The following is a 14831-nucleotide window of genomic DNA, read 5'->3' on the forward strand; positions in this document are numbered from 1 at the left end:
AAGCAACAACCGTTCGATATATTCTTTTTTTTCTATGCAGATCCCACAATAAATTAACATGTCACTTTCCTTCCCGCCGAGACGCTCCTCACCCTTCTCCTCTCTTGACAAATGCATGTGGCTTTTCCAGAGCCGCGGCGCCGTTACGACTCGCAGATAACCAATATGTCCTCCACCGAGCTGAAGACTCTGAATATTTATGGTTCACAATTACAGGCTTCGCAAAACCTTCTAATTTACCCACTGAGCACTTGAAGTAATTTATTTGCGGATATCTACGGAGGTGAAATGTTGAATTATAAGACTCGTTTTTCTTTTAAATCGAATTCATGGATTAAAGGACAGTTTCCTTGCGGAATAAATCGCCCACACCTCGTCCTTTTGGTGCAGTCATAATTATTTTATTTTTTTCTCTATGCCGAACCTTGAAGGAGCGATCCTGTAAAAGAAATGAGATGTCATTAATTGCGGGTTGTTGCTTGGGGTAAATCTAAAGCTCGTGGTGTTTACTTTTCCATGTCTGTAATATTCATTGCTTGTTTTTTGTGTTTTTTTTTTTGTTTTATTTGCAGCTTTTGGCGTTCCTCCAGGGTCTTTTTACCTTCTACCATGAGGGCTATGAGCTGGCGAGAGAATTTACACCCTATAAGGAGCAGCTACAGTTCAATTTACAAAACGTAAGCGGCCGCTCGGCTGATTGCTGAAGACTCCAGAACAAATTGAATTGTTTGTCATATCTGGAAGCGCAAAACTTCTCCTTTAAAGGGGTTTTCCCCATGAGAATAAAGAACATTTTAATTAATAGATCTTGAAATAATAATAAGTTTCACAAAATAATAATGTTCCTGTGCTGAGATAATCTTATAAATGTGCCCCTGCTGTGTACTGTGTAATGGCCATGTCTGACTGTGCATGAACATGGTCTGATCATACCACAGCTCCTGGGGAGGGGAGGAAGCAAAAGAGCATACTGACATTACAGCAGAGGATCACATGAGAGTATACAGACAGGAGAGTCGGAGATCACGTGAGAAAATACAGACAGGATAGCTGGGGTATGCATGAGACTATACAGACAGAACAGGCGGGATACACATGAGAGTATACAGACAGGACAGGCTGGGTACGCATGAGAGTATGCAGACAGGACAGGCGGGGTACACATGAGAGTATACAGACAGGACAGGCTTGGTATGCATGAGAGTATACAGACAGGACAGGCGGGGTACACATGAGAGTATACAGACAGGACAGGCTGGGTACGCATGAGAGTATGCAGACAGGACAGGTGGGGTACACATGAGAGTATACAGACAGGACAGGCTTGGTATGCATGAGAGTATACAGACAGGAAAGGCGGGATACACATGAGAGTATACAGACAGGACAGGCTGGGTACGCATGAGAGTATGCAGACAGGACAGGCGGGGTACACATGAGAGTATACAGACAGGACAGGCGGGGTACGCATGAGCGTATACAGACAGGACAGGCGGGGTACGCATGAGCGTATACAGACAGGACAGGCGGGGTACGCATGAAAGTATACAGACAGGACAGCTGGGGAACATGTGAGAGAATACAGACAAGACAGCTGGAGAACGCATGAGAGTATAAAGACAGGACAGCCGGGGAATGTGCGAGAGGATACAGACAGAAAAGCCAGGTAACGTGTGAGACTATACAGACAGGACAGCCGGGAAACAAGTGAGAGTATACAGAATGGACTACCGGGGAACGCGTGAGAGTATACAGACAGGGAACACATGATGAGCGTATACAGACAGGACAGCTGGGGAACATGTGAGAGTATACGGACAGGACAGCCGGGGAACCATGAGAGTATACAGACAGGACAGTCGGGGAATGCATGTAAGTATACAGACAGGACAGCCGGGGAACACGTGAAAGTATACAGAATGGACTGCCGGGGAACATGTGAGAGTATACAGACAGGACAGCTGGGGAATACGTGAGAGTATACAGACAGGACAGCTGGGGAATATGTGAGAGTATACAGACAGGACAGACGGGGAACGCATGTGAGTTTAAATACAGGACAGTCATGGAATGCATGAGAGGATACAGACAGGACAGACAGGGAACATGTGAGAGTATACAGACAGGACAGCCGGGGAATACATGAGAGTATACAGACAAGACAGCCATGGAATGCATGACAGGATACAGACAAAACAGCCGGGGAATGTGTGAGAGTATACAGACATGAAAACCGGAGAACAAACACGTGAGCATATAGACAGGTCAGCCGGGGAACACGTGATAGTATACAGACCGGACAGCCGTGGATCGCAGTTGATTCTTTCTGAGAGGTAAAACAAGTTTAAGAATCATCACCAAATGTTTTACCTCTCAAAAAGAATCAGCTGCGTTCCCCGGCTGTCCTGTCTGTATTCTCTCTTTTGCGTCCTCCACTGCTGAGGAGCAGTGATATGATCAGATTGAGGGCTGGTTTTATACAAAGTGGGGCCCTGGGCAAAAGTTTAAAGTGAGGCCCTAAATGCCAACAAATTACACAGTCACGCAAAAACATTTACATTGCATTTCCATGCGCTGAATTCAGGCTGTTAAACGAGGGTGATCGACAGTGTCGAAGTCGTTTGGCTCTTGTTTCCTGGCCTGTTTAAACTGGCTGAGGAAGAATAATGGGCACAGACCGATCATTACTAGAGCAATCTGTCCCCATTCAGTATCATGTTATTGGCAGCACATCTGCAGCTTACATCGGGGTGGTGTGCTGTTGAGAACAATGTTTTTTTTTTTTTCCGGCTAAAACAAAAGGCAGCATTTTTGCTCGTTCGTTGGGCAATTGCTGATGTTTACACTCATGGACTTCCATCTGAGCTATAAGTATTTATAAATGCATTCCTATAATTTGGCCAGGAAGTAAAGGGCACTTAAAAAAAAACTACAAAAACAGAAGTGCTACGCCAACAAAGTAAAATTTGATAATGCTTATTAGCACCAACAATAAAAATACATACAAATAATAAAAAGTGGTGAATGTGTACAGAGAAAATACTGCAGTATGGTGACCCAGAAAAACAAGAACAAGTCAGAACTGGCAAAACAACCCGTAGGTAGTAAAAACTGAGGGACCCCATAGTCCTCCATACAGTATCATACGCCCCAAAGTCCTCCATACAGTATAATGCACAGCCCATAGTCATCCATATAGTATTATGCACACCCCATAGTCGTTCATATGGTGTATTGCACTCCCCGTCGCCCTCCATACAGTATAATGCACTCCCCATAGTCCTCCATATAGTATAATGTAGGAGGAGACGGCACCGGGTAGGGAATAGAGCTGGAGTGACAGAGGCTTCAGATCTACCATAGCACTTCAGCCTAATTTGCATATAATTTCAAACCCTGATTTCTCAGGAAAGGACCGACCATGTGAAGGTATAGCTGAACTTGTCTTTGAAAGATCCACACGCACATGTATAGTTTGGGGTGTGAAATCCTGCTGACAGATTCCCTTTAAATTATAGTGTATTTAAAAGTGCTTACCGAACCTCAAAAAAATACACGTAAACCTCATTAAAAAATACACGTATACCCTCATACTTTTTTTATGCCTAAAAAAAGTTTGCACCCCCTTTATTTATTTTTTACAATAAACAACCGAAAAAGAGGGGAATAAAATAGCTAAAACTGATCGGGATGTAAAACATAACTATCCGCCCCTCTAGAATAGACACGGGTACCTATTGTCCATGGGTTATAAGTGCCAGGACCAATGACAATGTCTCTTATTAAATAGCCCATTTTGGAATTGTTAATTAAAGGGCTGTTCCCACGAGGGGTAAGTATGGAATGCTGATAGGATATAAGTTCAGGTCCTAGGGCTGGGAATGGGGCTCTTGTGGTGCTCGGTCAGGAGCAGAGAGGTGGCTACTAGAGCTGCGTAAACTTTCCGAGTCCAGTGACCACATTGTTGGCCCGTGTCTGCTGGCCCAGAGCCCTACTACCAGTGACATCCTGACGCCATCCTGACGCTATAAACTCGCAGATATGAACAGGATGATGACCGTAGATCGTTTCTTTTTGCAGACCCGGAATAACTTTGAGAGCACCCGGCAGGAGATGGACCGCTTAATGCAGAGGATGAAGTCTGCAGACCAGGACTATAGACCCCCCAGCCAGTGGACCATGGAGGGATATTTATACGTCCAGGAGAAGAGTGCGTCGTCTTATGTTTGATTATTATTCATGTCTCTCACCGTTTGTGTATTCCGTGCCGGTAGAATTGTGCTCTAATTCTGTTTGATATTGGCGGAAGTGTGCCGTCCCCCGAGGAGCCGACCTCCAGAATAATTATCATCCTTGTGAAGTTGTTAAGCGCCCCTCTTTGACCCCTGCTACGTCAGTCTGGATTACGCCTTGTCTTGTTAACACGTGCCAATGTCGGATCCTAGAACACTGTCCTTGGTATAGGAACCCTCCATGCGCCAGGCTGTGTCCTATACAGAACCTGCCATAACCGTATCTCGGCAGACCCGTCCTCTGATGAAATCAGTCACTTTGGGTCCCACTCTTACCAATTGATTTGGGAGCTGTTATGACCCCTATATGAATGGGGTAATCTATGGTGGGGCAAACTCTACAAATGATAATATTTTGGCTGCTGCCAGCCACCGTTTAGGAGATCTTATGGATTTACTCTATATGTTTCTCTGATATCTTATCAGAGAAATCTGCTTCTTTCTCCTTCTGGACTGATCTTTCAATCTCAATTTATGGTAAAAAATCTGTATACGGTGAAGACAGATTTTCCCATCACTGAGACAGGAAGTGACGGTTGGTGCTTTTAAAATTCTATGAGGAAGGGGAGGAGCTAGAGACAGTTACCATTCTCCATTGAGCTTTATGGGCACCAACTGTCCTCTCATCTCCGTAATTTGTATTCACTGAATATAGATTTAACCCGTGAATTGAGAATTTTGAGCCTAAAATGATCAGTCGAAGAGGAGAAAGAAACAGATTTTTCTGATCAGATATATTACAAAGTTTCTTGTTTTCACGTGGGCTATTAATTATGGAGAGAAAAATATTAAATGACTGTTGCCCTTGAAATTTTATATGTCACTTACCCCATGTCCATGGGAATAATAATGATATTAATAAATACCTCCGATTACAAATGTAGTATAGTTATTCTAATAAGCTATGTAGTGTAAAAATAATATTAGCAAATACCTCCAATCACAAATGTTGTATAGTTCTTCTAATAATTCTACTAAGCTATGTCTATTACCCCATGTGCAGTAGCTTAGGTATCCATGGTTACAACAACTAAGCTGTAACCATGGATACCTAAGCTACTGCCATGCCCTGCACATGGGGGTAAGTGACATAGCTTATCAGAATTATCAGAAGAACTATACTACATTTGTAATTGGAGGTATTTACTAATATTATTTTATTTTTACAGCCACTACATAGCTTATCAGAATTATCAGAAGAACTATACTACATTTGTAATTGGAGGTATTTACTAATATTATTATTTATTCCAGCCACAGCATATTGAGATGCGACCTTAGAGATAGGAATACCCCTTTCAGAGTAATTTTTCTTCTACGCTTGGCCCCAGCCCCCTCACCTATTGAGTAGCTTGCACTTTTCAAAAAGTTGGCGGACTTGCGCAAACATTTGAAACAATTTGAACAATATCAGAACTCCGGGGGTAAAACCGTTTGATAAATCGGGGCCCGAGTAATTCTACTGGTAGAGTCCAGTTTGTAGATATTGTGAGATTGATAATTGGCTTCCTGATTGATGCTGGTACCAGCTTCAGATCATTTTCTATCTTTTTTTCTTACTCTTGCACGATATATTTTGTAGGCTCAGGGGATTACACAATATCAGCCTTCACCTCATTTCTTTTTTTTTTGTAGATCTCATTTACATTTACAAGCAATGCAATTACCATGTTCCTCGCCTCGGCTATTAGCTTACACCATGTTTGTGACTGCACGCATTGCTGGATTCGGAGCCTCTCCGTGAAACAGCTGTAATATTATTTCAATGAAATAATCATCTTTATCCGACGTAAATGTTGTGAAGCAGAACCTGAAAGCCAGAGGACATAAAGGGAATTCCACTTAGCAGCTGCTTTTCTTGTACGGAGCTGCCCTGCCCCAGTGGTTCTAGGATCCGCAGACATCATAGTTCTGCCTCTTATACATAGATAGGCTTGTGTATTAGAACGGTTACACATCGATCCTGGCGTTAAAGAGAACCTGTCACCAGCTCAAAAAGTGGGGAGATTTTGCTCTGATTTTATTCTAGCAGCTCCTCTAAGGAGGACCTGCCACTAGCTAAAAAGTGTCCAGCACACCTGGGTAATCCATATTTTGTATTTATTTCTTTTTAAATCCTCTTTACAGTTCTAGAGATATGGGCCTTTTAATTTTGATGGTCTTTACTAAGAGGCTATGGTTCACTGGCTCCTCTGGGGCGTGCAGAGTAGCCTAATTACCCTGTGAGCACTGCCCCTGTAAAGGCCATAAAAAGGACCACATATCTGGAACCGTATTGCAGATTAAAAAATAATAATAGAATACTCAGGGAAGCCGGACACTTTTTAACTAGCGACAGGTCCTCTTTATGTAGAATATTATTACTAACGTCACAGACAAAACCTAGCCCCTTGTGTTTTGTCCTGCACTTCATGTACTAGGTGGCTGGGTGCTTCAATACAACGCTAAATGCATGGTGGGTGCTGGTCAGTCATCAATAGCTAGTCTTGTTGTGACTGTTGAGGAAAGGCTGGGGGGGTTATTAGGAGACCTACTTTAAGTGGGGGCCACAGTGACAATTTACATGGCTTCTGTAAGTAACATAGAATCAGAGGCTGTTCTGACTGTTGGTGAAGTGCAAAGGATTTCTAGGACTATTAGGCAAGTGAAATGGTTTGGTGTGATTTTTGCAGAAGTGAAGGGTTGCCGCCATGAGTAAGTGGGGAAAAGAGGAGATCAGTTGTGACTACTGGGGAAGAGAGTAGATCAGTTGTGACTACTGGGGAAGAGAGTAGATCAGTTGTGACTACTGGGGAAGAGAGTAGATCAGTTGTGACTACTGGGGAAGAGAGTAGATCAGTTGTGACTACTGGGGAAGAGAAGAAATCAGTTGTGACTACTGGGGAAGAGAAGAAATCAGTTGTGACTACTGGGGAACAGAGTAGATCAGTCGTGACTATTGGGGAAGAGAGGAGATCAGTCGTGACTATTGGGGAAGAGAGGAGATCATTTGTGACTACTGGGGCTGAGACGAGATCAGTTGTGACTATTGGGGAAGAGAGGAGATCAGTTGTGACTATTGGGGAAGAGCGATCAGTTGTGACTACTGGGGAAGAGAGGAGATTAGTTGTGACTATTGGGGAAGAGAGGAGATCATTTGTGATTATTGGGGAAGAGAGGAGATCAGTTGTGACTAATGGGGCAGAGACGAGATCAGTTGTGACTACTGGGGCAGAGACGAGATCAGTTGTGACTAATGGGGAAGAGAGGAGATCAGTTGTGGCTACTGGGGAAGAGAGGAAATCAGTTGTGACTATTGGGGAAGAGAGGAGATCAGTTGTGACTATTGGGGAAGAGGGGAGATCAGTTGTGACTACTGGGGAAGAGACAAGATCAGTTGTGACTATTGGGGCAGAGAGGAGATCAGTTGTGACTACTGGGGAAGAGAGGAGATCAGTTGTGACTATTGGGGCAGAGAGAAGATCAGTTGTGACTACTGGGGAAGAGAGGAGATCAGTTGTGACTACTGGGGCAGAGAGGAGATCAGTTGTGACTACTGGGGAAGAGAGGAGATCAGTTGTGACTATTGGGGCAGAGAGAAGATCAGTTGTGATTATTGGGAAAGAGAGGAGATCAGTTGTGACTATTGGGGAAGAGAGGAAATCAGTTGTGACTATAGGGGAAGAGACAAGATCAGTTGTGACTACTGGGGAAGAGAGGAGATCAGTTGTGACTACTGGGGAAGAGAGGAGATCAGTTGTGACTACTGGGGAAGAGACAAGATCAGTTGTGACTACTGGGGAAGAGAGGAGATCAGTTGTGACTACTGGGGAAGAGACAAGATCAGTTGTGACTACTGGGGCAGAGACGAGATCAGTTGTGACTACTGGGGCAGAGAGGAGATCAGTTGTGACTACTGGGGAAGAGAGGAGATCAGTTGTGACTACTGGGGAAGAGAGGAGATCAGTTGTGACTACTGGGGAAGAGAGGAGATCAGTTGTGACTACTGGGGAAGAGACAAGATCAGTTGTGACTACTGGGGAAGAGAGGAGATCAGTTGTGACTACTGGGGAAGAGACAAGATCAGTTGTGACTACTGGGGCAGAGACGAGATCAGTTGTGACTACTGGGGCAGAGAGGAGATCAGTTGTGACTACTGGGGACGAGACGAGATCAGTTGTGACTACTGGGGAAAAGAGAAATGAGTGAAAGGGATTATTGTGTGTGAAAGTGGAAGTTTCCTGCCGTGATTACGGAGACGTTTGCTGAGATTTCTGGGTTGTCGAGGGGTCCTGCTCTGACTATTGGTCAAGTAAAGGAGTTGTTGTAAATATTAGGGATGTGGAGGATTCCTGCTGTGACCTATGGGCACATTACGGGGTCTGCTATGACTTTAGGACAAGTGATAGGGTTTTCTGTATTTAATGGGGAAGTGGAGGAGTCCTGCTGCGAGTTCTTGGGAAGAGAGGGGATCAATTGTGACTCTTGGAGCAGAGAGGGGTCTGTTGTTACTCCGGCAAAGATTAGTTAAGAGGTTTGCTGTGATTATTGGGAGTGGGAGGGCACTGCAGTGACTATGGGGCAACTGAAGGGGTTTGCTGTGATACTAGAGAAGTGGACGGGCCTTGCTGAGACTGATGGGGAAATAACCGGGTCTGCTGTAACTATTGGTGAAGAGAAATTATCATTTGTGACTACTGGGGAACAGAGTTAATTCTGCAGTGACTATTGGGGAGTTGGAAGTTTCTTCTGATGTGCCTACTGAAGAAGTGTGAAGTATAAAGGGGGGGAAAGTATTTTTACGACCATAGAGGAAGTGAGGGGAGCTGCTGTATCTATTGGGGAGTGCCAAAATATTAAGCTCCATGTAAGGCCAGCCTAGAACATTTGGGCTTCCCCCTTGTCAGTGCATTTACAGGAATCGCGGTGGAGCCAGCCCAATAGCGTGCTGTTACTGACTCATAGACCTGCCTATCATTATTACAAGATGTTCATTATATACAGCCATAAAAAAAATCACGTTTGAGAATTACTTTTCACAGCTGATTTCTTTTTCATACAATCACAACAGAAGGTTGTCAAGTAATGTAAAGCGAAAAGGGTTTGTATAATTTCCAGGAGAAACGACTGTCAGCTCCATGCGTTTTCTCTGAGCTGTCATACCTTGTAGAAGGTTGAGATCTCGCATCGTGAGATGTGACATTTCTATTATTACCAGATAAGTCTACTCCGAATGAAATATCACATATCTGCCATCCTCGTTTGTCTGATGGCTGTGCGTGTCACACCTGCTCTTTATTCCAAAGCTTTATAGCCAATGCCTCATAACTCCCATACCACCTCTTCATCTCACGCCCTCTCTGTTGGTGTCCCTCAAGGCTCTGTCCTAGGACCTCATCTCAATCTATACCCTTGGCCTGGGACAACTCATAAAGGGCTATGGCTTCCAGTACCATCTATATGCTGATGACACGTAGATCTACCTCTCTGGCTGTCCAGAATCCCAGAGAGTCTATCAGCCATATCCTCCTTCTTCTCCTCTCGCTTAGGCCGGGATCACACATGCACGAAATACGGCCGAGTCTCGCATGTTAATACCCGGCCCTGCCGCCTGCACTTCGGAGCGGAGTGTGCAGCCCCATAGCAATACATGCAGCCGCACGCTCCGCTCCTGAGTGACGGCGGCAATATCGGGTATTAACATGCGAGACTCAGCCGTATTTCTCGCATGTGTGATCCCGGCCTTACTCGAACTCAATGTGGACAAATCTGAACTCATTATCTTTCCTCCATCTCGCATATCTTCCCTAACTGATCTATCACAATAAATGAAATCACACTTTCCCCTGTCCCGGTAATCCGCTGCCTTGGAGTAAGGGTACCGTCACACAGTGCAATTTTGATCGCTACGACGGCACGATTCGTGACGCTCCAGCATCGTAACAATATCGCTCCAGCGTCGTAGACTGCTGTCACACTTTGCAATGTACGACGCTAGAGCGATAATTTCATGACGTATGTGCGATGTAGAAGCCGTTGGTTACTATGCGCACATCGTATACGATATATGTTACACCATGCGATCATGCCGCCACAGCGGGACACTAGACGACGAAAGAAAGTTTCAAACGATCTGCTACGACGTACGATTCTCAGCGGGGTCCCTGATCGCAGGAGCGTGTCAGACACTGCGATATCGTAAATATATCGCTCGAACGTCACGAATCGTGCCGTCGTAGCGATCAAAATTGCACTGTGTGACGGTACCCTAACCCTTGACTCTGCCCTGTCATTTAAACCGCACATCTAAGCTCTCTCCACCTCCTGTCGCCTCCTGCTCAAAAATATTTCCAGAATCCGTCCTTTCCTCCATCCTCACTCTGATGTACCCCGATGTGTGCCGCTTTCTCATGCACGGCTCCCTTTATCTATTTCTATGTGACCTCTGAAAATCGCTGGGCACACCAGCTCCTCACTATTAAGAATGCCCATAGAAATGAAACGAAAGACTGTGCATGGCCTGCAATCTCTCCTTTCCTGTGCATTCTGTGCCATCTCTCCTTTCCTGTGCATGCGCTGCCATCTCCTTTCCTGTGCATGCGCTACCATCTCTCCTTTTCTGTGCATGACTTGTCATCTCTGCTTTCCTGTGCATGGCTTGTCATCTCTGCTTTCCTGTGCATGCGCTGTCATCTCTTCTTTCCTGTGCACAGCTTGCCATCTCTCCTTTACTGTGCACGGCTTGCCATCTCTCCTTTCCTGTGCATGGCTTGCTGTCTCTCCTTTCTTGTGCATGCGCTGCTATCTCTCCTTTCCTGTGCATGCGCTGCCATCTCTCCTTTCTTGTGCATGCGCTGCCATCTCCTGCTTTCCTGTGCATGTACTGCCATCTTTCCTTTCCTGTGCATGCACTGCCATCTCTCCTTTCCTGTGCATGCGCTGCCTTTAGTGATGAGCGAATATACTCGTTACTCGAGATTTCTCGAGCATGCTCAGGGGTCCTCCGAGTATTTTTTAGTGCTCAGAGATTTAGTTTTTCTTACCGCAGCTCAATGATTTACATCTGTTAGCCAGCATAAGTACATATGGGGATTCCCTAGCAACCAGGCAACCCCCACATGTACTTATGCTGACTATCAGATGTAAATCATTCAGCTGCGGCAAGAAAAACTAAATCTCCGAGCACTAAAAAATACTCGGAGGACCCCTGAGCATGCTCGAGAAATCTCGAGTAACGAGTATATTCTCTCATCACTAGCTGCCATCTCTCCTTTCCTGTGCATTCAATGCCTTCTCCCCTTTCCTGTGCATGCACTGCTGTCTTTCCTTTTCTGTGCATGCGCTGCCATCTCTCCGTTCTTGTGCGCAGCTTGCCTTCTCTCCTTTCCTGTGCATGCGCTGCCATCTCTCCTTTCCTGTGCATGCGCTGCCATCTCTCCCTTCTTGTGCATGCACTGCCATCTCTCCTCTCTTGTGCATGCGCTGCTGTCTCTCCTTTCCTGTGCATATGCTGCCATCACTTCATTCCGGCGCATGCTTTACCGTCTCTCCTTTCCTATGCATATGCTGCCATCTCCCTTTTCCTGTGCATTGGAGTGCCATTGTCAAGATTGGCATCAGTGATCATACAGAGCTTATGCGCTTCACATAGTAGACTGCATACCTATTTGCTGCCTAATCTTTATTGCTCCAGTGCATCCGAAATGAGAAATAAAGTTCTCCTGAATCATTTTTGTATGCAGCTCAGCTCCCAAAGATAAGTGTGTACCAGATTTTTTTTTCTTTCTAACTTACATTCTTTGGTTAACAAAAAGCAGAGAACAGATCAAAGCGAGTTTGACTGCTGTATCAGACTACCTAGGGTTTGTTCGTAGTCTGTTACCATGGAGACACAAAATATTTTTTTTATATTTAATTTATAGACAGAAATTAAAAAAATAAAGAAGACAAACAATATGCTTTATTGTAGATGCATTGGAGTAGTAGGATAAAAGGTTTCTGAGGTTTTTTGTTCTCCCTGTATTATCTGGTAATGCGGAATGGTCAGTAATCCGCTATAATGTAGTAATTGTTACTGTGCCACGCTGCATTGTTTGTGACTGACTGCGATGTTTGCACATGTTGCCATTGAGTTAACCTTTCAACGTGTCTCTTCTGGGTTAGATTACGGCTTATTTTCCCGTGCCGGTCTATGGAGGATACTTATGGTTTGCACATACAGGATGTGATTTGTGTTGCGCTGGAATCAATATGTTCCTGGACACCTGTAACCTGCAAACCGTCTCTAGTCCAACGGCTGCTCCGGATAATGAGCCCCAATGGGGGCCGCAGCTGTTGTATTCCACATGTATTGTCCTGCCGGTGTGTATGGAAACGGGGCCAACACCGCTCTGACTTCCCATCCCGTATATATCTGAAATTAAGAGTACAGATCATTATGGCGGGGGGTTTTGGCACTGAGGATGTTTGTAGAGCTGAATGTTAGTGAAAGGTTAAAGGATTTGGGTTTTCTCCAAGACCCGATTTATTCTTCATAGCTTAAACGTTCTGGTTTTTGAGAAAGTTCAGGATTTTTACTTTTGCAGGTTTCACTATACAGATCCAATCCCCCAAAAATTATTTTAGCGGTGTGACCTAAAACATAAGACAGCAGAAAAGGTACTTTTTTATATACAGATAGCGCCACTATTGTATATTGGTGGTGTCCGGTATTGCAGTTTAGATTTATAAGTTTGTAGAATGATAAACTGCAATACCAAACATTGCCTCTACACAAGAGTGGCGCTGTTTCTAAGAAAATGAATCAAGTTTTTATTTTTTTACTGTTATGTCAAACTTTTTTTTTCTCTATATTAAGGGCCCCTCGGATTTACATGGACTCGTCATTACTGTACTTACGACAAAAGCAGTAAAACCTTTACGATGAGCATTTCTGAAACAAAGTCTGGTGGAAAAGTGGTGAGTGTTATGGCTGTTTGTAATGGAACTATTTTTATTAATTTTTATTATTTTGTAAAAAAAAAAAAAAAGAGGTAAAATGTTCATCCCAATTAGATCAAGTGTACACCATGAGGGCATGTGGACATGATCGATAAGTCTCCCTTCCCTCAGAGTAGGAACTAGCAAGCAGGCGTACTATTTTTTCTATGGTGAGAACTGAACTGGCTCTACTGGCTTGGATGGAACGTCAAGGCTGCAGCCGATCAGTGGCCACTGATTGGCTGCAGCTGTCACATGACATCCATCACCAGAAGAGGAAGCAAGGGGAACTCAAGCAGAAGTGCAGAGGAGTGGTAAATATCTTATTATTTTGTTTTTTAATGACCCCCCCCATAGGCCTATTTTTGATATAAAAATATTTTGATGTCAGTATATTGGTGCAACAAGTGTGAATGAGGACACCCATGCCAGGCCGTTGGGGCCAATGGTGCCTCCTTCAGGAAATGTGTTCCCTTCTTTGTCACATTGAATGATCAGCTGGCAAAAATCTCTCAACTATGGCTAGCTTAATTGTTGGGTCTAGAGATGAGAAAAGTGCTTCTCGCAATCCCGGTCCATGGTTGAGGTCAATGCTCCATGGCCGACTATAGGAGATGCTCGAATTTCCTGAGCCTTCAGGTTCCCTGCTGTTGCCTTTGATTCACCAGTTTGGTGTGACATCATATGTTTGGCGACAGGTGACATCTCATCAGCCTGGCTAGTCAAAAAGCCAAACCTGGGATCCTGTAGGGTAAGGATATTCGTGCAGCTCCTTTCCACTGCCAGAGACTACTGGCCTGGACCATGGACACGGGCCTTCACGAAGCGATACGCTAACTCCTAGTTGGGTCTCGTGGTACAGAACAACTGAGTCTGCTTCATATAGAGCATGAATGTGATACAGATAATATAAATGGTTGGATCGGACCTCTTTCACCCCATTGTCCACAGCGGAAAGGCCAAACTGGGTTCCTCCACCATAGGCTGTCGATTAGTTAACATCACCACAACGCCTAGAACAAGGATCAAAAATAACATCAGAGATGGTTAGGAAGTGGGATTGGTTTCGGAAAACAGTCAAAGGAACCACTCCACTTTACCAAGACTCATGGCTTCTCTTTCTAGGCTTTGGGGGTATTGGCTAAACTTCCACTAGTTAGTCATGTCCACTGGACACCAATACGTAAAGGACAGGCCATTTTGGATTTTTCTGCATATATATGCAGAGAACGTCTTTAATTATCTTGTGATCTAGATGCCTCATGCAAAACAACTATAGGACGGCAGACGTAAAGACCCCGTGAGGTGTTTTCTTTTCTCCAAATCTAATCATCTTGTGCCACTCAATATGTGGAGACCAGGAAAGGAAGGACACACCGATAGCAGTCACATCCCTGTAATACTCAACATATTTGGGTGACATCCAAGTGGGTGATGTAATGGTGGCCATTTTGAAAATTGAGATACAGGCGACCCTTCTAGGAAATGTTTCATAAATGTTCTCTTTAGATTAAATTCTTTGACCAAGTTCAGTTGTGCTGTAGTTTCTAGGGTTGAGTACATGTAGATTTTGTGCAGTTG

The 14831-nt window shown here is 44.4% G+C and overlaps 1 protein-coding gene across 1 annotated transcript in view; it reads left to right on the plus strand.

The window, feature by feature from the left end:
- ARHGAP42 (Rho GTPase activating protein 42) overlaps window positions 1-14831 on the plus strand; it is a 374547-nt gene that overhangs the window by 324945 nt on the left and 34771 nt on the right. Inside the window, exons 7-9 of the mRNA XM_069759185.1 lie at window positions 573-677; window positions 4081-4210; window positions 13129-13229. Of these exons, the coding sequence (XP_069615286.1) occupies window positions 573-677; window positions 4081-4210; window positions 13129-13229 (336 nt within the window). The remainder of the gene's footprint in view (window positions 1-572; window positions 678-4080; window positions 4211-13128; window positions 13230-14831) is intronic.

The sequence above is a fragment of the Ranitomeya imitator genome, chromosome 3 (assembly GCF_032444005.1).
Source record: "Ranitomeya imitator isolate aRanImi1 chromosome 3, aRanImi1.pri, whole genome shotgun sequence".
NCBI lineage: Eukaryota > Metazoa > Chordata > Amphibia > Anura > Dendrobatidae > Ranitomeya > Ranitomeya imitator.